Below are 18969 nucleotides of genomic sequence, written 5' to 3' on the forward strand. Positions count from 1 at the left end.
ACTGTCATTCCCTCTCTCGCCTGCTCGCTCACTCTCCTCTCACCGACTCTGTTGCTGGCGTCGGCCTTCATGTGAATACCAATGGATGTGGACGAGCGAGTGGGCGAGAGAGCACTGCAGTCAGAGAGAGAGCAAAAGAGAGAGAGAGCATGCTAATAGGGGAGAAGTTTCTGGAGCTTGACTTGAGTGTGCAGAACGTCCGCCTCGGCCTTAAAGCCACAGTTCGCCGTCATCCTTGCTCCTGTGTTTGATACCCGATCAGAACGATAGAAAGATGTGACGTGTTAACGGAAACAAACGATCCTCATCATGGAAGCTGTTGGTGGATCAGATGGAGGAGGCCACGTTGTTATCTGTCAGGAGCAGGACGCCGGGGGAGCACTATGAATCCTCAGGGGCGACGCCAGCAGCAGCGTCTCTACTTCTAGAGGAACACGCCAACTTTTAGGGAATGTCTGTTAAAATCCATCGTCAGACAAGAAGCTAGAGACCCTTCTTTAGAGACCCAGGCTAGTTAGCTTAGCACAATGGCTGGTAGTGGAATGGAACTGTTAGCATCAGCTAGCTCAGGTCTAGGCTAGTTAGCCTAGCCCAGTGGCTGGTAGTGGATGGGAAGTGTTAGCATCAGCTAGCTCAGGTCCAGGATGCTGGTGTGTCCAGCAGGAATCCTCCTCCTCCTCAGGATCAGTAGCAGCAGCACGCTAACACTTCCCTGGATCCCCTTTACCATCCATTGTGCTAAGCTAACTAGCAGGCAGTACTGGGTACAAAAAAAGTTGATTTGTTCCATAAAAGATAATAAACAGATTCATGAGTCCTAGCAATCACATCATCGTGCACTCTGAGACGCTCCCCCTGGGGGGTGGGGACAAGCCTGGCATTAGAGAGTTCCCAACGAAGCTGCTATTTATCCTCCATGTTTTTCGAGCTTATACGAGGCTTTGAAACAAGGTGCTGAACCAGAATGAAGAACAACTCATCCCTGCAGTGACATCCGTTTTTAAATTTTTTTCATCACTTTTGATAATTCAGAAGAGGAAATAACCTTCTGTTCAACATGTGTCTGAATGTCGGAGGAACATCTGAGTTAAACGCCGGCGCTCCCCAAGACTAAACAGCTGTCACCCTCAGAAAGCACTTGTATATTTTCTTCTTGAATTCATGAAGGATTAAATCGATTTGCCGGTGTGTCTCAGGTCCGAGGTGTGTTGTGTGAACAACTGAGGAACAAACAGTGATTTTAAGGACTAGAAAGGAATTGCAAAACCGCTTCATTTGGTTGATGGGATATCTGTGGCTGGTGCCTCTAAAGGACATCGTCACCACTCCATCTCTGTCAGCCAGATGCATCTTTTGTTTGTGGGAAACAAATGAATGTATTTTTATTCAACTTAATTAGACTTAATGTCAGCCTCACAGCTCTTGTAGAAGCTGGAGGAAGCCATGGCTCGACTGCGTCTCCGGGTGAGGCTGCATCATTGCATCATTTGTTTTTTTTTAAATTTTATTTCTAAAACTGCAACTTCAAACTAATTGTTCCAGAGTTGGCAAGCAGCTCATTTTTTTTTCATCTGTTGTTGCTTGAGAGAAATGTAAATCAAGTCGGTACATAAAAGTTCATCAGCATGAAATGAAACTTAATCTGTAAAGGAGGTACAACAACAGTGGAACCACTGGCCGGGTTTCTTTTCAACTCTGAAGCAAATTTAAATTTTCTAACTTCTGAAATGTTGCAAAAAGTGGAAGCACCTGTCAGGCGTGTTTCCATGAATTGGTTTGACTTACTGATGTTAGTACCTGTCAGGGGAGGTCCAGGTAACGTGGCTGCAGCCAACAGATGAAGAAAAGTCGTCTCAGTGAGAAAAGGTGATGGTTCTGGAGGAGTCGCCTCCCTCCAGGAGGAGGCGCTGTGATGGTTCCTGAGAGCCAGAGGCAGACATGCTGCTACCTGGAGACCAACACTGATTTTGGGACTCTGGTGGTGGAAACAGCTGGAGAACGAGTTGCTCCATTACAGCTGAAAAAGACGAAAACGTCATCAAGCAAGCATAAGAGAACGTTTTTTATTGGCTGAATTGGGAGTTTGTTTTTTTTCATTTCCACCAACCTTTTCTCACACGATACCTCAAAAAGCAGTGAAATACACCGATGGAAGCTAATGGGCCAAATCACGTGTCAACTATCGGCATGTTGGACAGGAAGTGATGTTAGACAGCTGTATCAGAAAGAGAGGGATGATAAACAGAGAGATGGAGGAGGAGAAACAGCAACTTAAGGCTGAGGTTAGAGAGGGAGGCCGAGTTTAAGAATGCAGATTTGATTTGACTGACAGAAAAGAAGAAAGACGTCACCCAGAAGATTTCACCCTCGATACCAGAAACTTTTCAGGCTGACAGCAGCGAGACGGAGAAACTTTCCAACTGACAGAGGAGAGAAAGAAAAGGAGCCGAGAATTCGACATTTCCATGTCGGGCACTAATTAGCATAATATTTCTCTCTGTGTGTCTCCATCATCCTATTTATAACTGTCAGAGTGAAGGACGGAGATGAAAGAGAGGAAATAACGAAGTCGAAATCATCACAGGGTTGTGTGTGTGTGTGTGTGTGTGTGTGTGTGTGTGTGTGTGTGTGTGTGTGTGTGTGTGTGTGTGTTCTGACTGGACATGTAATAACTTCTTGCTCTATTTCAACAGTATTTTGCATGAAAGACAAATTTGTTCCGTGGCGTCTCGTATCAAAGCGAAGCCTCGGAGGCCCTCCAGGCGATGCTGGCTTTGAGGTTCGAGACGGTTGCCAGTTCGAGTCCTGGACCAGCAGGGAATCCAGCCCTCGGACGGCCAGCAGTGCAGGGCATGAAATTCGCTTTTTGTTTCTGGGGGTATTTTAGGTCCTTTGATCAGGTTTTCGGGGACAAGAAGCTCTCTCTCAGAAATGAACTTGCACTGTGAAACAATTGCGGGCGTTAGCGGGTCCTTGCAGTGATTCTTTACTCAGAGTGCATCCCTGTAGCATCAGAAAGTGGCTGAGACTTAACTGGAATGTGGTTCATCAAATAATCCCTTTTATTATTTGATACAGATTGAAGAGGTAAACAGAGACACTGAGCAAGACGATGAGGATTAGACCCGGCGACGACCTGGAGAGTTTGTAAACTGACATTTTTAGACAGTTTTCCTGTTGTTAGCCATCAGACTCCGTTAGCTTCAAGCTAAACATGCGTGTTTGGCACTCTCTGAATTCAGGAGTCACTAAGAAGTGATGCAGGGGGGAAAAAAATCTCAATGAGCTCAAAACTCCTATTCGTGAGTACCTGATAGCAGCGCTACAAGCTAGCAGCTGCTACCAGAGTGCAGAAACGTGTTGGGAGCTCGGGGGAGGAATGAAACCGTCTAAATAATCTTAAAACGCTCACTTAAGACAAGTGAAACTGCTAATGTTGCTTTCATGCACATCTAATTTTTGCATTTGAGAAACCACAACAAAACTCTTCTTAAAATCTTGAGTCACCATGAGCAGTGTCAGTATCAAAGTATTGGTCGCTGCAGTATTGATTTGTTTGTGTGTGTGTCTGACCTCGTTTTGTGATGCGTGCATGTGAGCGTGCGTGCGAGCTGCGGTGGCGGCGGCCGCCGACTGAAGCCCGATGAGTCATTGTATGTATGAAGCTTTGATGTTGAATGTGGACCTGACGAGGTGAACGCTGCCAAAGAATACTCTTTCATCTCCTCCCTCCTGTCATCATCCCTCCATCCTTTTAACATCATCCTCCCTCTCTCTCAAATCCAATTTCTTGTCCTCTCCTCCAACCCTCCCCTCTCTCCTTAGATCTCGCTCCTCCGCCATCTTCTGTTTTTACCTGAGAACTCTAATTGAGTCCAGTCATCTCGTCTTTCTTTCTACCTCCATCTCTTCCCCTCCTTTATGTAAAGTTCTGTGAACTAAAGGTGGTTTAGAACCTGTTGAAGGGTCTGCAGCCATTTGTTAACATCTATCTTGAAGCGTCACACATTCATGGATGGATGAGATGGAGCAGTAATAAAACAAAGGGATATTTCTCTCTCCGGTGTCCTCCAGGTGTGCGTCGTCTTCCGGAGATGGACCAGCGCTCTGGCGCCAACGTCCACTACACCCTGCTGATCGCCTGCGTGCTGGTGGCTTTCTTCCTGGGCGCCATCTTGTCCGGCTTCCTTGTGTCGTGTTACTGCAGCCGCAGCGCCGCCCACCGGGAGAGGAGACTGGGGAAGGACCCAGAAGCTTCACTGCCACACGCCCTGTCGCTGAGATCCCTCGCTAAGCTTAATGGACTGCTGGACGGACAGCCGAAGGTGAGTGGGTGGGCGGGACCACTGAACATCGCTGTAACATCACACTAACAGGGATTGGATTGGGTTGTCCTCATTTTTCATGTCACTCAAGCAAATTTCATAGCAATAATTGTCAAACTGTTGCTGTCCAAACCAAAAGTGGTCAGAGGATCACCAAAGTTAGAGGGATTCCACCTCTGAGGTCCGTAACTGTTTCTATAAAATGCAGCTGAAATCATCCTGTAGTTGAAATGTAGCGACCGACCATTTCCTCCATCGAGCCATGTTTTGTGGTCAAAGAATGGGTCGCTGCGCAGCAATATACAGCAGTATCCTTCCACCGGTGGTAAACTAGTTCCATCAATACTTAAGTCCTCACAGGTTCAGCCATTTTCAGTATCCGTGGGCAATCCCTGAATCCCTGAGCTGCTGCTCGCTTCCTGACAAATTGTCCTCACGCTGTCTTTCACACAGCGGGATTCTTCACACTTCACCATCATCGTCGTCGTCATGGCGGTATACACACTCTGTACACCTTTTTATCTTTTGTCTTCCTTCAGGAGGAAAAACTGGACATGTCCACCCCAAAGATGTACAGTTCCTTCATCCCCAACGGCCGGGCGGAGCCTCACCTCCACACGCCCGGACACCAGGGCCTGTCACTGCGAGACCCTGACCTCAGCCTCTCCCAGGTAGGACCGCCTGCCACGAGGGGACTGGCTGCTTTACTGAGGCTCATTAAATCCAGAATTAATACATTTCCATATCTGCTTAGATCAGTGCAGAGTGGAATGAGGGGAACAGCAAGTCCAAAAGAACATCCTTACATGTGGTCAGGCAGCTGGTAACTGGGAAAGTTCCCGTAAAATTACACATCCGAGTTAAGAGCGTTCATAGAATGGTGACATAGTCGCATTTTATGATAAGAATACAGAAAAGTGATAAGTGACCTTGTCTTTGCCAAAATAAGCCAAACTCGGATGAAATGGAACTCAGGAGGTTGATATGTAAACTGATTGGCTCTGTCAGGGAGTAACAGTCAGCTTGTTTAAAGAGGCTAGCAAGAACGCTAACATAATGGTAGCAATGCTAGCAAAGTTTTAGCCAAAGAGCAGAATACAAATTTCGTGACTAAATTGCAACCATGATTCTATGCCAGCGGTTAGCTGTTGGCCAGCACCCCTGGGGTGAGAGAGAGCCAACTGTCCAAAGGGCGTTTCCGTAGGTCGCGGTCCAACATGCCAGACGAGCGTCCGCATGTGCAACAAGAAGACAAAAATGTGATGCAAACCCAGAAAAGACTATTTCAGTCCATGAAAGGTTGGATTTGCTCATGTGAGTTGTTCAAAGTCTTTATCTTGAAAGGGTCTAACCTCTGTTTAGTCTCTCTCCCAGGGGGATGGAGAGCTGTCGGGCCTGCCCACTCCGGACTCCACCCCGGAGCTCCCCATCAAGAACATGAAGGCCCTGCGGCACCATCAGTATGCCAAGAACCAGAACTGCAACAATACCAAGGACAACAAATCTGGACCCAGCTGTTCTGGATCCAGTGTAGGCTTCATGGCAGTGGTTGGGAACTCTATGACCCAGCAGGTGTTCCCATTTTCTCATCACCACGGCACCAGTCTGAGCAACGGAGCAGCACACGGAGCAGGTGCCTCTTCAACTTCGCTGCACCTGCCTGAGGAGAGGAAGATGTCAACTGACGAGCAGGCGGCAGCAGCAGGCGGCGGTAGCAGAGCAGTTCCTTACCACCACCACTCCCAGCAGTCGCTTCCACAGACGGTGGTGGACGTGTCGGCGCTGGACGAGCTGCTCAAACACATCCACGAGGTCAGCGCCTCGGGGACTGGCGGCATCAAGGTTCTCACCTCCACCTCCTCATCCTCCCTGTTCCCTGGACCCTCATCTGGAGGGCATCATCACAGTCATCATCATAGTCATCACAGCCAAACACGCACCCACCACTACAACCACAGCCATCACCACAGCAACCACCACAACAACAACAACAGTGGCGGTGGCGGTGGTGGCGGTGGTGGCGGTGGTGGCGGTGGTAGCGGCGGCGCAGGCCAGCATCACCAGCAGCAGATCCCTGAAACAGAATCCACTTCGTATTACACCACCTCCCCGCTGCCGAGGAATGGCCTCCCCAAACGGCCGGACACAGCGCCTCAAAATTCAACCTCCTCCTCCGCCTCCTCCTCTTCCTCCTCCTCCTCCTCGAACAACCCCACCTCATCCACCTCCATCCCTTCCTCCTCCTCCTCCTCTTCATCAACTCCACTTCAGCAGCAGGTGATTCCAGAGAGACCCGGCACCGCTGTGACACACCACCACTCGCAGCGCCACTCCCTCATCAAGATGGGCAGCAGTGGCGGCGCCGTCCCCCGTCACCACAGCTTCAACCAACGGGGGCCGGTGCACACACACTTTCTAGCCCGGATGAACACCAACAGCAGCAGTAACGGCCCCCCGGTTGCCAGTAGGGCGGCGAATGCTAACGCCAGCGAGGGCCAGCGGCCGTCAACAGCCAGCACCTGTCTGACACGGCAGCACAGTTACAGCGAAGGGCCGCATGTCCAGCGGGCAGCAGTGGTTCGGCGAGCCGTCTCACTCAAACCCAAAGTCCCACCGAAACCGCTGTTCCTCCCAAACACAGCGACATCATCTGCAGCTGAAGTGGGAAAATACAACTACTGATCTTGAAGCCAGAGGAGAATGCCACCGGAGCGCGTGAGAGAGGACAGCGTGGATGGGACACCAGAGACCAACCAGCTTCTGTCCTCGCCACAACGACCCCCTTAGTTGTGGTTATTGTCTGCCGCTGAGAGAGCGCCGTCCGCTGACTGCCTGAGTCACAACCACTGCACTGTAGCAAAGACTTTCTCACAATTCTCGGACTCATTCCTTGTGGCGACTTTCCCCTCACGACAGACTGCAGATCAAAACCGGCTCAGATGAGTCGCAGAAACATTCCAAAAGCGGGGCGAAAGATGTTAATGATTCAAACGGCGTCCCGAAGGCTCGAGGTGGCCTGGAAAAGTCTTGATGAATGCAGTTTTCATAGGAGCGCTTTGATCTTGTGTCCCCAGTTTTTGCACCTTGGCAGGCGGCCCAGATTTCATTTGCAGAGATTCAAAAAAGAAGGGAATCCGACTGCTGCTGACATGAAATGAATCTGGGACGGCTGGGAGAGTTGGACATCTCCTCCAGACTTTGATAAGGGAGTCAAACGACGGCCTTGCTCTCTGCGACAAAAATCATATGTCACGAAGGCCTGGAGGCCAATTCCTTTCCTTTGGAAGTCTGTTTGTCCCATTGAATCGGGTTGGGATAATTGAGCTTGACATGACAGTTCACTGTGTTGAAAACATCATCACAACTACAACGAGACTTCTGTTTTCACACCTGATGACGAGACACTGAAGAGGTTTTGTAAACCAACACATCAGCAGCACCGAGGGAAGGGACAGCTACGCATCACAGCTGGAGGATCCCAAACAAATCAGCATCCAGAGATCCAGATCACATCCCGACGGTCCCCACAGCCCAGATGAATGTTCTCTTTTGTACCATATTGGTATTTGAAACAAACACAGCGTTAATTGAAGGTTGGCTGGGTTTCCTACGGCGCTCAGTAGGCGTTTGAGGGGGATGTTCTGATTAATTATTCCTTTAATTCATGCTTTCACTACACTTAATAATCCTGCAATTTAGTTGTTTGTGTGTTCAAATGGCTTAATTGCATCTCTTGACTTAAAACATTTGCTGCCTCCCGTCCTCACCAGTGAGCTGGGTGGAAATTTTTCCCTCAGACTCGAGTCAGAAAATTACGGAGGCCCAAACCGGCTGTAGAGAAAACAAATATCAGCTGTTTCCACAGTTTGATGAATTCATGGCCGCAAGGTACCACAATTTAACCACAGTAGGAAAATGAGTTTCATCTCAAATGTGGGAACAGGTTCCCTCCATCGCCTGCTGAGCCACGAGGTTTTGACAGATTCCCCTTCCATCATCATCATCCGGCTCACGGGTTCAAACGCTAGCTGTTGTTCACCCCAATCACAAAACACATTTTCATATTTTCTCACTTGTGTCTAGCAGGGCAGCGATGAGGACCGTGATGGACTTCATCCTTTCTGAATGGCTCCATGTTGGTTAACTGCTTTTTAGAGTCAACATAGACAAAGAAATTGCAATAAATGTTATAAAAATATGCAGTTACTGCTAGGACAGGTCACATGACAGGTTCTGTTGTCATGGCAACATATCAATCGTGTGCAATTTTGGATGGATCAAGGAGAGAGTAAGAGAATAAGTCTGATGATTCGGGTGGACGTTTACTTCACACATCCACATGTCTTCAGTTGGACCAGTGTCTGTGGGAGGGGCTTCGTCTGCTTCACAGGTAAAATACCTGACTGTGTCAGGAATTTGTTGTTTCCTGTTTTGTTTTGTTTTGTTTTTGAGTTACCCCCCCCCCCCAAGTGGTTGATGACAGTCTAGAATCTCTGGCTGATTCTTCAAAAGAAAACCAACTGAACCAAACCAGCGCAGGCAGCATTGTGAGGCGGCGGCAGACACCAGCAGGCGCGCCAGCAACAGCAATAACCAGAGACTGGGACCAAATCCCTTTAAATAAAACCAAGAGCTGCGAGGAAGGACAGCGGGAAAGACTGACAGCTGGCACAGTTGACTGACTGTCGCCTCAACATGCCGCTCGCTCCTTCTGCAGGTTTGGATGCCTTTTCTTTCATTTCAGGAAAAGAATGTGACCTCTTTTTGTTTCGTTTTTTTTTTTACAAGACCAGGTTCTGAATGCAAAAAAGTCAAAGATACGACTGATAATGTTCCACAGACTCACTGTCATCTTTCCAAAACGAATCTACAAAGGACCAAAGTTGCGGTTCTGCACATTTATACCAGTTACTTATACTACTGACCACAAAGATATGATTGTAGACTCTTAATGTGAAAAATATCACTGTCAAAAAGATAAAATTTGCTAAATCTACTGAGAGTTATAAGAGAGAGACGGGAGGAGGTTTAGTTTCCCAGCTCCAGGATATCTTTAACACACTAAACAACAGTTATTTTCTCTGGAGGAGCTAAGACGTGTGATACTCCAGCCTGGCCCTGTAAAGCTACGCTATGCCACTTTTGTCTCCATCTTGTGGTAGTGACAGGAATTGCAAATGTGCCAGCATGTGTTTCGAGCGTCACAACACTTATTTGTCTATTGAAATCTGTTTGGTCTGATAACATGGTGCTTACAAAAGCACTGTACAAGTTCCATAAATTATTATTATTCAAAGACTCCCCCACATTCAAGTTAGCGGAGGGCCACCGAGCCAATCAGCTGCTCAGCTGGTGAAAGCGTCTCTCAAGCTGCCGCGATTGAAGCCACTGACGCAAACTCCACACACTGTGAGGTGCAAAGACGTGTCGGGCAGCGATGAGCCTCAGGCCTCGTTCCCACAGATGTGCGTCTGGTGACGGTCAAACGTTCATCTGTGGATTTTTGACGCTCGTATGGAGCGTCACCTGGAGCGCCTCAGAGATGGCTAGGAAGGCAGCAGTAGCCCCTGGGCTTACTTCTAGCTTCTTGGCTTGTTTTTACTCGCGTGTTGTCCACCATCTAAAATATGCGGCAAAAGTTCAGTTTTCCTTTGCACTCAATGAAAATGCCAGACAGGACCGGCTCAAACTCCAAAGTCCTTTCAGGTTATCACAGGTTTCCAGAGGAATCTCGCCTCTGTTCCACGTACGGAGGTTTGGAGTCCAGAAAGCCGTTCATTTTTGGAGCAGTTCTGGCTCTGCCTGTGGAAACCTGAGTGATCTTGGATTTGCTTGTGGAGCTCCTGCTCCTGTGTGTGTGTGGGGTCCAGTGTTTGCCGCCTACATTGAAAACATTGAGCCTTTGCTGCAGATTCTGGAGTGACTGTGGACAGCGTGCCGGGAAAAACCAGCTGACAGGGGGAGAGTGAGGTGTGGAAAAGGCGAATGCTAATCCAAGTGTTCCATTCAGATATTCCACACATCGGGGTGTCAAAAGATAAGAGTGAATTAACCTCTCACCCCCGGCTAATCGGCTAGCGATTCTATCTTCCATCCACATGTGGAAGTGAGGCATGATTGGTGTTGAGAACTCATTTGATGAGGGCTTGAATGTAGACGATGCGTTCATTTGTGTGAGAATGTGATGCACTATAGCTTTAAATGAACCGTGTCAATTCTAAGAATATTCAACAAGTACATAAGGGTCACTGCTCGATGGACAAGAAGTTGAGGTCGGCTCATTCTCAGATGTTGCGTTGGTGTCCTGCTGCGGTGAAACCAGATCCAACATCCGTCCATCAGCCAGTTGTGGTTCTCTGACCTGCTCAGCTGGACGGACGCGTTCTCCTGACGCAGATGAAGCAATACCGAGGCCGCCATGCTGCAGCCGAGCATCAGTGAAGGATCTCTGGTTGCGGGAGATGAGGCTCTGTGCCAAATGATGCAACCTTGTGTCTGGCGGCTCCGGAGAGGAAATCAGGGCTGAACGAGACGCGCTTGTAAAGGTCGAGCTTAATCAGACGTTTTCATCCCACACAGGGTTTGGTCTTCTTCAGATTTAATTTGTGAGGACGAAGCAGCCGTTTGCTTTGAGTTACCAGAGGATTCGTGTCGTCATTCACATTTGAAGAGGTTACATCATCCAACACGCATCTCCCACCTCGCCAGAACTGTTGGACAGAGGTTAAGTGCTGTTCTGGTCACTGTGAAGGAGCTGCCGGCACGAATCAAAGTCTGAATTAGCAGCAAAGAACCACAAATCCCAACCTCCACTGTGATACCCTCAAGTGACTACAGGGGAAAATAATATCCAAACATAGAGAGGAGTCTTCTGAGGAGGCTGCAAGTCTGTGCCATTTAAAGGGCCATGCTGCCAATTCTGAAACTTTAACCCCAAAAATTCAAACCGTCTTGAAGTCAGGCAGTTTCACAAAGAACAGAGAACTTCATCCGTTACATTTTGCTTGACACGCAGACTTGCGGACAGATGGTTTTTCCTGCTGTGACCTCGTGATTACGGAACATTGCGTCACGATCGCAGGATAACAATCCCCATTATCTCATGATAACAAGATAACATCCTGCTATCATGAGAAAGCAGCAAAGAGATGGCTTTGCAAGAGCTTCCTCAGCTTCCATACGGATTAAAGGTGTCACCATTGCGCCTCTATGCTCCATTCAAGGACCCTGCGTGTACCAGGACATCGCAGCTGTGTTGTACAAAAGACGCTTCAGACATAGATTCAGTCATTCTTAAACTTTTAAGAGGCTAGTCGGTGTTCTCAAGTTCTCCGTTCTTCACAGCAACAGAACCACACAGCAGCTTCATACAGGTGGATTCCAAACAGTATCAGGACAGCTGAGGGTGTCTTTGCAGCAGTGACACATAAATGACAGAACGATACCTGCACCGTTGAGGCCATATCAGCGAAAAAAGTAACAGTTAATCCTGAGTGTCCCCAGATATTTATTGACACAGAAGAAGCTGGCGTGAAAAAATTTAGAAGAAAACACCCACAAACCAAAATCCCCGAAAATTCAGAGTTGACTGATTGTCAGGGCTGATTTTTATCATTTTAACTGATCTTTTTTTAATCATGCGATTGCCAATAAAGTCATTCTACTACTGATAGCCGCCTCTATTTCTTGTCAAAACTTTGAGGTTTGGAGCAACAGCCCGCCCACCGCACCACCTGATTGGTTACACATGACAAGTACAACCCTGGGGGGCTACAGCCAATTATAGGACGGCTACCTCTGTTCTCAGAGGTCACCTGGTTTAAGATGCGCAGTCATTCAACTCGGACAAGTTACGATGAGAAACGCCTCGTCGCCGTGTCCTCACTGGCTTTACTCTGACTGTAACGCCAGGATTTCTATCAGCTCCAAATGTTGGGTATCAGACTCCTTTACCACCATCTTCATCGTAGCGGCCCAGAGAAACCATATCAGTGGACTCCTGGTGACAATGCAAACATCGTAATCCAACGATTTATTGTCTCTATTTGGGTTGAAGTTGATATGATGAAGACTTATGGATATATCATGAAAGTATGTCACAGTAATACAACGTAAATTTACTTCATAAAAACAAGGAAACATTGGAAGTTGGATTGTGGGAACTAAAAGCTGCCTGCGAGCAACTGGCCCTCAGACTGGGAGACCCAACACCTGGCCGACTTCTGGTCCGTCCCTCAGCAGACATCAGCATCTCAGCGCTGTGATTAGCTGATGGTATCGGACTGACGCTGCTCCAGGACTGACTAGAAGGGGTTCCCTCGATGAAAGTACCTGCTGCTTTTGAAAAGATCCTTGTCAGACGTCCTCATGGGGATGTTTTGGTCCCAAATAAGCTGTAAATTCAACGTTTCTTTCAGCAGTTCTGGATTTAACGTTTGCATCCACCTGAGTTGCTCTTTTAAGTCGCTGTTTTCCTGAGTTAACATGGTTTGTTGTCATGGGGACAAAATCCTTTTGGCTCTAAATACCATGATCTTGAGTCTAATTAGCAATGTGGAGAAATGAGCTTCTCACTGGAAACCAGAGATTTAATTTCCCAAACAAATTTATGTTCATCAATAAAATTAGGATCCCCCCCCCCCTGAATAACGAGCTAATTTTCTGGTTCATTCAAAAAACCAACTTTTTTTCACAGATGAATGCAAGTTGCTTCTGTTTAATTCAAATAATACCATCAGCATTCAGTCAACAGTTATTATTTAATCTGCTTAGTCGGACGAAGCTTGTATTTAGAGGCAAAAGTAACGTGACATAAATGACTTCTGCATCGTCCCATCGAGCCTCTCGGCAGCGTTGGTGCTTTCACTCTGAAGTATCAGGTCAGTTCATTCCAACCTGCTGAACACAGCAGACTTGATCTTTCACCCGTGTTTGACTGCGTGTGTCAAAGGTCACGGTCCAAACGTCGTCCAGCTGATCGTCGTGTGTTCATTCAAACAGCCACCAACAGATGAAGGAAGCAAGGAACTGGAACCTCCATCTGTGCTGAAGAAAAACTGTCAAAACTCACATTGAAGGGTGTTTTCAAAAAGAAGGCCATGTTCATTTTCCATGACTGACGCTTCTGCTGGGTGCTACTACAGAGACGCTGCAGCATATAAACACTGGCTTGTTTTCTAAAGAGGTTTTTGTATGAGGATGCACTTGTAACCTTGAAATTATTAAATTTGTTTATTCATTTTGTGGTTCTTGTCCTCTAAACGTGTTCTCTCTGGTGCAGAGGGGAGGGGAGGGGGGGCCAGAGACGCTGTGATATCACTGTTGATGGACTCCCAGCACCATCCAGTGGGCTACACCAGAATGACAATGTAATAATGTCAGAAGCTGTTATGTTTACTGCTATAATTAACAATGTGGATGACGGTGTAAATAAAGGCTACTGTGGAATATTAGTGAGAAGAGCAGCTCATTTCTGTGTCATCGCAAACTTCCCTTTCACACCAGCAAGACCGGATCAACACTGGCCAAGGAAACCAGAGCAAGTCCTGAAGGCCTCCGTGGACCTTCAGAGCTGCAGGAGACGTTGACGGCCAAAGTCTCTTGGAAGTTTTTGGACACCCTGTGGGCCAGTCCAGAAGAGTCCTCCTGGAAGTGGTTTTAGGTCAGTGAGAAAGTCCCTTCCAGGTGCTCCGGAGTCTTGAACAGTTCTTGAAGTCGCGAAGTTCCAATGTCTTTGAGGGGGACTTAAGTAGGTGTTGTGGGTGGGCTTTGTGTGCGTTTGTATGTTTAAGAGTTGTTGAAGGGCTTTTCAGTGGTTCTCAAGAGTGTCCAAAGACATTTCAGGCTGTTCTGGTCTAGAGGTCCTTGAGGAAGCCTTAAGGTCCCCAAGGGTGATCCGAAGTACGACAAGATCCTGAGACTAAAGGAGTCTGGGTGGGTCCAGTAGGTCTTGATTGGGATCCCGACGTGAATCTCTGACTGTCACTTTTGGAGTTTTAAGTCCTTAGAAGTGTTGAAGTCTTGAGGATGGTGGGGGTTCTGAACGAATGACCGCTGTCCAGATTCGGTTCATTCAGGGTCCGGTCCTGTAGGTGCTGGAAAGAGTTTTGGTTCCCCACATGATCTCAGGTCACCTGAGGGAATTCTGTCAGTCCTTGTTGAACATTGATTTTTTTTGTCAGACAGTGAATCAGTCAAGGAGAATCACCCCATGTGCAGTTCCCTCAATCGAGCAACTGTCGCTAATTAGCTAACTTTAGCATGCTAACGCACTAAACCAAGCCTGGCCATCAGTGGGTTACTGCTGTCTGCCTGAGTGTGTTCAGCATGATCATGCTAGCTGTTAGCTCAGAGCACCAACTTTAGCATGGCTGGAGACTTCTGTCTGTCTGTCTGAGTGTGACGGCTATGGGACGGACAGACAGACACACACACACACACACTTGTTTGGCCATTAAACAGGAAAAAAATACAGCAGGAATAATTTTACAACAATACATTAACACTGCAGTATTTTAGGTAACATCCATCCCTCCATCCTCTCCTCCTGTTGAGGGTGGGGGGGGTGGAGCCTATCCCAGCAGCCTTCCCCCTGGACAGGTCACCAGTCCATGGCAGGGCCAACACATAGAGACAGACAACCATTGGCTCTCCCAGCCACACCTACGGTCAATTTAGAGTCTGGATTAACCTGGTCCCTCTTGATGTCTTTGGACTGTGGAGGAAGCTGGAGTACCAGAGAGAACCCAGCAGGAACAGGGAGAACATGGAGACTCACCCAGAAAGACCCCGTGCTGCAGCCGGGGCTCCACCCACAACCTTCTTGCTGGGGGCCACAGGGAGGACCTCTGCTCCACCGGGCTGCCATTTTAAGTTACTTGAATATTGGAAATATAAAACTAAAAACTGCACTCTGGAGCTTTCATGTCAGGCTGGTGAAAGAAGTGTCCTGCTGCCACCTGCTGGTGAGAAACAAGCAGGATTTACTATTTTATCTTCCAGCGGTTGAAGTCCCCAAATGAAGACTTTGACAAGAATATTGATGATGGGAAATGTACTTATTCACATTTATATTTTTCAGCCACTAAGTCCTCAGTGTCTTCACATTAATGTGGTGAAACAGTCAACAAATGTGACCTTTGACCTCACTTACCTCAACCAGCAAAACTGGGCTGAACGGATCGCTGTTCAACGCCTGCGTGGATGAACTTCCCCTCCACATCGGCCAGATCTTATTTGCTAATTCGTGATGATTCAAATCTTTTTTTTGGCAGATTTTTTTTCTCCATATTTGTTTTCATGACATTGTTGAATGAACGGAACTTTTCTTCTTTCCGAAGGATTGACATTCAACAGTCAACATGAGATCAGCTTTTATTAGAACTTTGTCATTTGGACACAACACAAAGTCAAGAGCCACCAACTGCAGGTTTATGACGTCACTATCGAATATTCCATGTTGGTTCGTTGTTGACCGGCCATTAACTGCCGAGTCACCGGAAGTCTGAGCTACGAACCCGCCACGCCTTCAGGACAGGAAACACGGAGCAGCAAGACGGAACCGCCGCTGCCTCCTGTCGGTTACAAAACTGATAAAATATTCTACAAAAATACCGCAAAGCCTCTTCAGCGTTTACACGTCAGGACACGTGAACAAGAGTTGATCGGTTCTGATCCACGCAGCAGGTTCACTGGTCGCCTGGTTCCGCGTCTGCAGCCGAATCAAATCGACCAGAAAAAGAGTCACGCTGGACGCAGTGGCGGCTGAGCGACAGAGGCCAACAGGACCAAAACGAGTCAATCTCCTGCTTTAAACCTTGATTTCTAACAAATTGTTTCCACATTAAGATTCTGTTAATCACATCCTATGTGCTTTCACATTAAAAGCCTTTTTTAAAGGGGAATACTGCAACACTTTTAATCTGAAAAGTTCCATTGCGTTTGTTCCCAGAATTTGAGACAAGTCATAGTGACGATGATATCTTTAGGCCTCGTGATGACGCGTTCTGTCACGTCAGCTCCTGGACGTCGGTGGGTTCCTCTGACGATGAAGCCGTGTTGTTTACCTTGATCCAGTCATGTGATCATAGCAATGATGTGATTGGCTGAATCAGCAGATCGGAGCGTCAGGTGGCAGGAACAGCGAAACACTGACGTTGGTTTTCCAGGTGTGAGGAGGAAGCATCGCCATCCTCAGCCTCCAGCTTTGTAATTGTCTTTGCTGACATCATGTGACTAATGTTTTTTCACAATGGCCGCCTGCTCTGTCACACAGCGGCGGTCTGAGCAGACCGTGTCTGCTGCCGACCAGTGAAAGCTACGTGGCGGCTCCATTGCAACTCGCAGCCTCTTTGGGCTGAAGAACTTCTGAGACCAATGATCAAATACACGTCAGCCTTTCGGGAACTTGATGATAGCGCCTTTGACTCCGCCCCTTTCTTCTTGGTTGTTGTTCTGTGCTGTTGCAGCGTCACATTCAGTCCAGAATGGCAGCGGCGCTGTTGTCAAAAAAGCAGCGTTTCCCCTCTTGAGCCTCCAGACTCTTGGTCTTCGTGCCCATGTGTGTGCGAATGTGTCGCTTGTAATTCGAGTTGTCGCTGAATCTGCGCCCGCACTCGCCGCAGCTGTACGGCTTCTCGCCCGTGTGGATCCGCAGGTGTTTCTGGTAGCCATCAAACCGCGTGAGACGCTTCCCACAAATGTCGCACGTGTACGACTTGTCGGTTTTTGCTTCGACTTTGCGGTGAACCTGCATGTGTTTGGCCCAGTGGCCTCGCTGGACAAACGCTCGGCCGCAAATGGTGCAGATGTACGAGTCCACCGCCTCAGAGAGTCCAGGCGGGTCCAGGTCCCCACAGTCCACCTGGCCGTTCCCTGAAGCCGGATCTGAGGCTTCCAGGGGGTCCTGGTCCAAGTCTGGCGAGATGTGCTGGACAGAGGTGCCCAGTTGAGGGTCGTGCTCCGAGTTCTCCAGGTCCTGGCTCTGGAACTTGCAGAGCGTGGAAGTCATGTGATCGTGGTCCAGCTTGCTCCTCAGGATGCCACTCTGGTACAAGGAAAACTTATCATTCTTCTCTGAACCAGGAGGCGTGTCCTGCTCCTGAGCCGGCCACAGGTCCTCGTCTTCCTCTTTGATGGAGGGAGGATTGGTTTCGTCCAGGTCCAGATCAGCGTTCCACTCCTGCTGCTCGCCGAGCGCTGGCAAGACAACAACAGGTCAGCACAACACAATCAATACGTTGATTATTGTAAATAATAAATAGTTGAATTCATATCATGACCCACCGATGTTACAGCAGCTGTATTTAAACGTACTCAACTGTATCATCTAACAGGTCTGAACTCGCCTTCGACTCGGTTTCTCGCCTGCATCACAACGATGCATCAATCCGAGGTGGCGGAGTGCAGCGTGAGCGCCACTTTGGAAATAAATAGATTACATGTAGTATTACAATATTTATTAATATCGCAGTATACCGTGATAATCATCATGAGGTCGTTGCCAAGACCCCGCCCTACATGTGACGTCATCGCTGTGAAACAACTCCACCCCCAGGATGAGGACAATGACAGCAACTCCACTTTGGTTTCTTGGTATTTCGTCTCAAACATGAATAGGCGGCGTTGTTGGGGTTAGGATGATCAAGGCCCTCACTTCCGGTCTTGTTAAATCAGGACTTCTAAAGGTCATCACCGATGATCGGTAACCGCTGACTGACGGAGGCAGCTGGTGCGCGCGAGTAAGCTCGGGTCACGTGACGTCATCCCGGGTGCTGCGGCCATGTTGAGAGGCTGGAGTTAGTAAACTAGCATAGCAGCTAACACCATTAGCTTGTGTACAGACAAAAACACTCCTGCTGAGCTCACAAACGATCACAGGTCGCACGTGCTGGTCTCGCGGCGGTTCTGTGGCAGGATTCTGTAACAACGCGAGATTTTAATCACTTCTCCGAGTCCGCGGCTTCGCGGGCGCAGCAGTGTGAAACGACAGTCGAGCAACTCTGATTCTCGAATCTTCCCGAACCTTCGCTGCTGAGCTGCACGGAGATCTGCGGCTTCAGGGAGAGGTCCAGCAGCCGGCGCTGCCGGTCGATCTCCAGCTTGGAGCGGGAGATCTCCTCCTCGTACTCCGCTATGGTCCTCCCGAACACCCCGAAGATCTCCTCCGCGGCCACGGTGAGCCGCTGGTTGATCAGCAACCTCAACATCTCGATTTTAGACATTCTAACGGCGGAACGGACACACAAAAAGTAGAAGTGCGCTCTCCGATGCGTCGCGCTCGGTGGTTCTGTTACACTGCCGGGTGAGCCGCTAACCAGCTGCTGGCAGGTCCCCGGCGGCGCCCCCTGCTGGGCTGGATGTCCAACAACAGGCTCCACCAGAATGAGCGCTGAATGTGGTCACACAGGAGTCAAACAAGTCGACAGCGAGCTCCAGGCTGCGCAGTAACATGCGCACACAAGCGCGTCGTCACTGATCCCAGAGCATTCATAAATCACCTGCATGCATTTCTGAGAAGTTTCTAATAAGAGATAAACAGAGAGATACTGCTGTAAACAATAATAATAGCAATAATAATATTGAAGACCATCAGTGGATGAATGGTCAATACATTTTGGAATCTGTTTTTCTAATTCGCTGTCGC

General features: G+C 48.3%; 2 protein-coding genes across 6 annotated transcripts in view; one reads left to right on the forward strand and one right to left on the reverse strand.

Moving 5' to 3' along the window:
- LOC147240249 (semaphorin-6C-like) overlaps positions 1–13620 on the forward strand; it is a 112646-nt gene extending 99026 nt beyond the window's left edge. For 3 of the 4 annotated variants that reach the window (XM_086193319.1, XM_086193320.1, XM_086193318.1), the window contains 3 exons: positions 4075–4325; positions 4865–4996; positions 5688–13620. In XM_086193319.1, the coding sequence (XP_086049445.1) occupies positions 4075–4325; positions 4865–4996; positions 5688–7007 (1703 nt within the window). In that variant the 3' untranslated portion in view covers positions 7008–13620. The remainder of the gene's footprint in view (positions 1–4074; positions 4326–4864; positions 4997–5687) is intronic. The other variant, XM_086193321.1, reaches the window with a different exon arrangement.
- A 1738-nt stretch (positions 13621–15358) lies between these two features.
- LOC147240250 (uncharacterized) lies at positions 15359–18724 on the reverse strand. 2 transcript variants are annotated; one of them, XM_086193522.1, is made up of 3 exons: positions 17844–18252; positions 17610–17743; positions 15359–17522 (listed from the first exon to the last, which is right to left on the reverse strand). In XM_086193522.1, exons 2-3 carry the CDS (start codon positions 17650–17652, stop codon positions 16801–16803), a joined length of 765 nt encoding a protein of 254 aa, XP_086049648.1. In that variant the 5' UTR covers positions 17653–17743; positions 17844–18252; the 3' UTR covers positions 15359–16800. The 2 variants fall into 2 exon arrangements, with proteins under 2 accessions (XP_086049648.1, XP_086049647.1); XM_086193521.1 differs by lacking the exons at positions 17610–17743; positions 17844–18252 and adding an exon at positions 18349–18724 and having other exon boundaries at positions 15362–17522.
- Between the last annotated feature and the right edge of the window lie 245 nt (positions 18725–18969).

Source organism: Aulostomus chinensis, chromosome 22 (assembly GCF_037954235.1).
Source record: "Aulostomus chinensis isolate RoL2024-O1b breed Wild chromosome 22, RoL_Achi_v1.0, whole genome shotgun sequence".
NCBI classification, from domain to species: Eukaryota; Metazoa; Chordata; class Actinopteri; order Syngnathiformes; family Aulostomidae; genus Aulostomus; species Aulostomus chinensis.

Coding starts and splice junctions, on each gene's coding strand:
- LOC147240250 (XM_086193521.1), bottom strand. CDS start 18,547: ATGTCTAAAATCGAGATGTTGAGGTTGCTGATCAACCAGCGGCTCACC. Junction 17,523..18,348: donor CGTGCAGCTCAGCAGCGAAG/GTTCGGGAAGAT, acceptor TTGTCTTGCCAG/CGCTCGGCGAGCAGCAGGAG.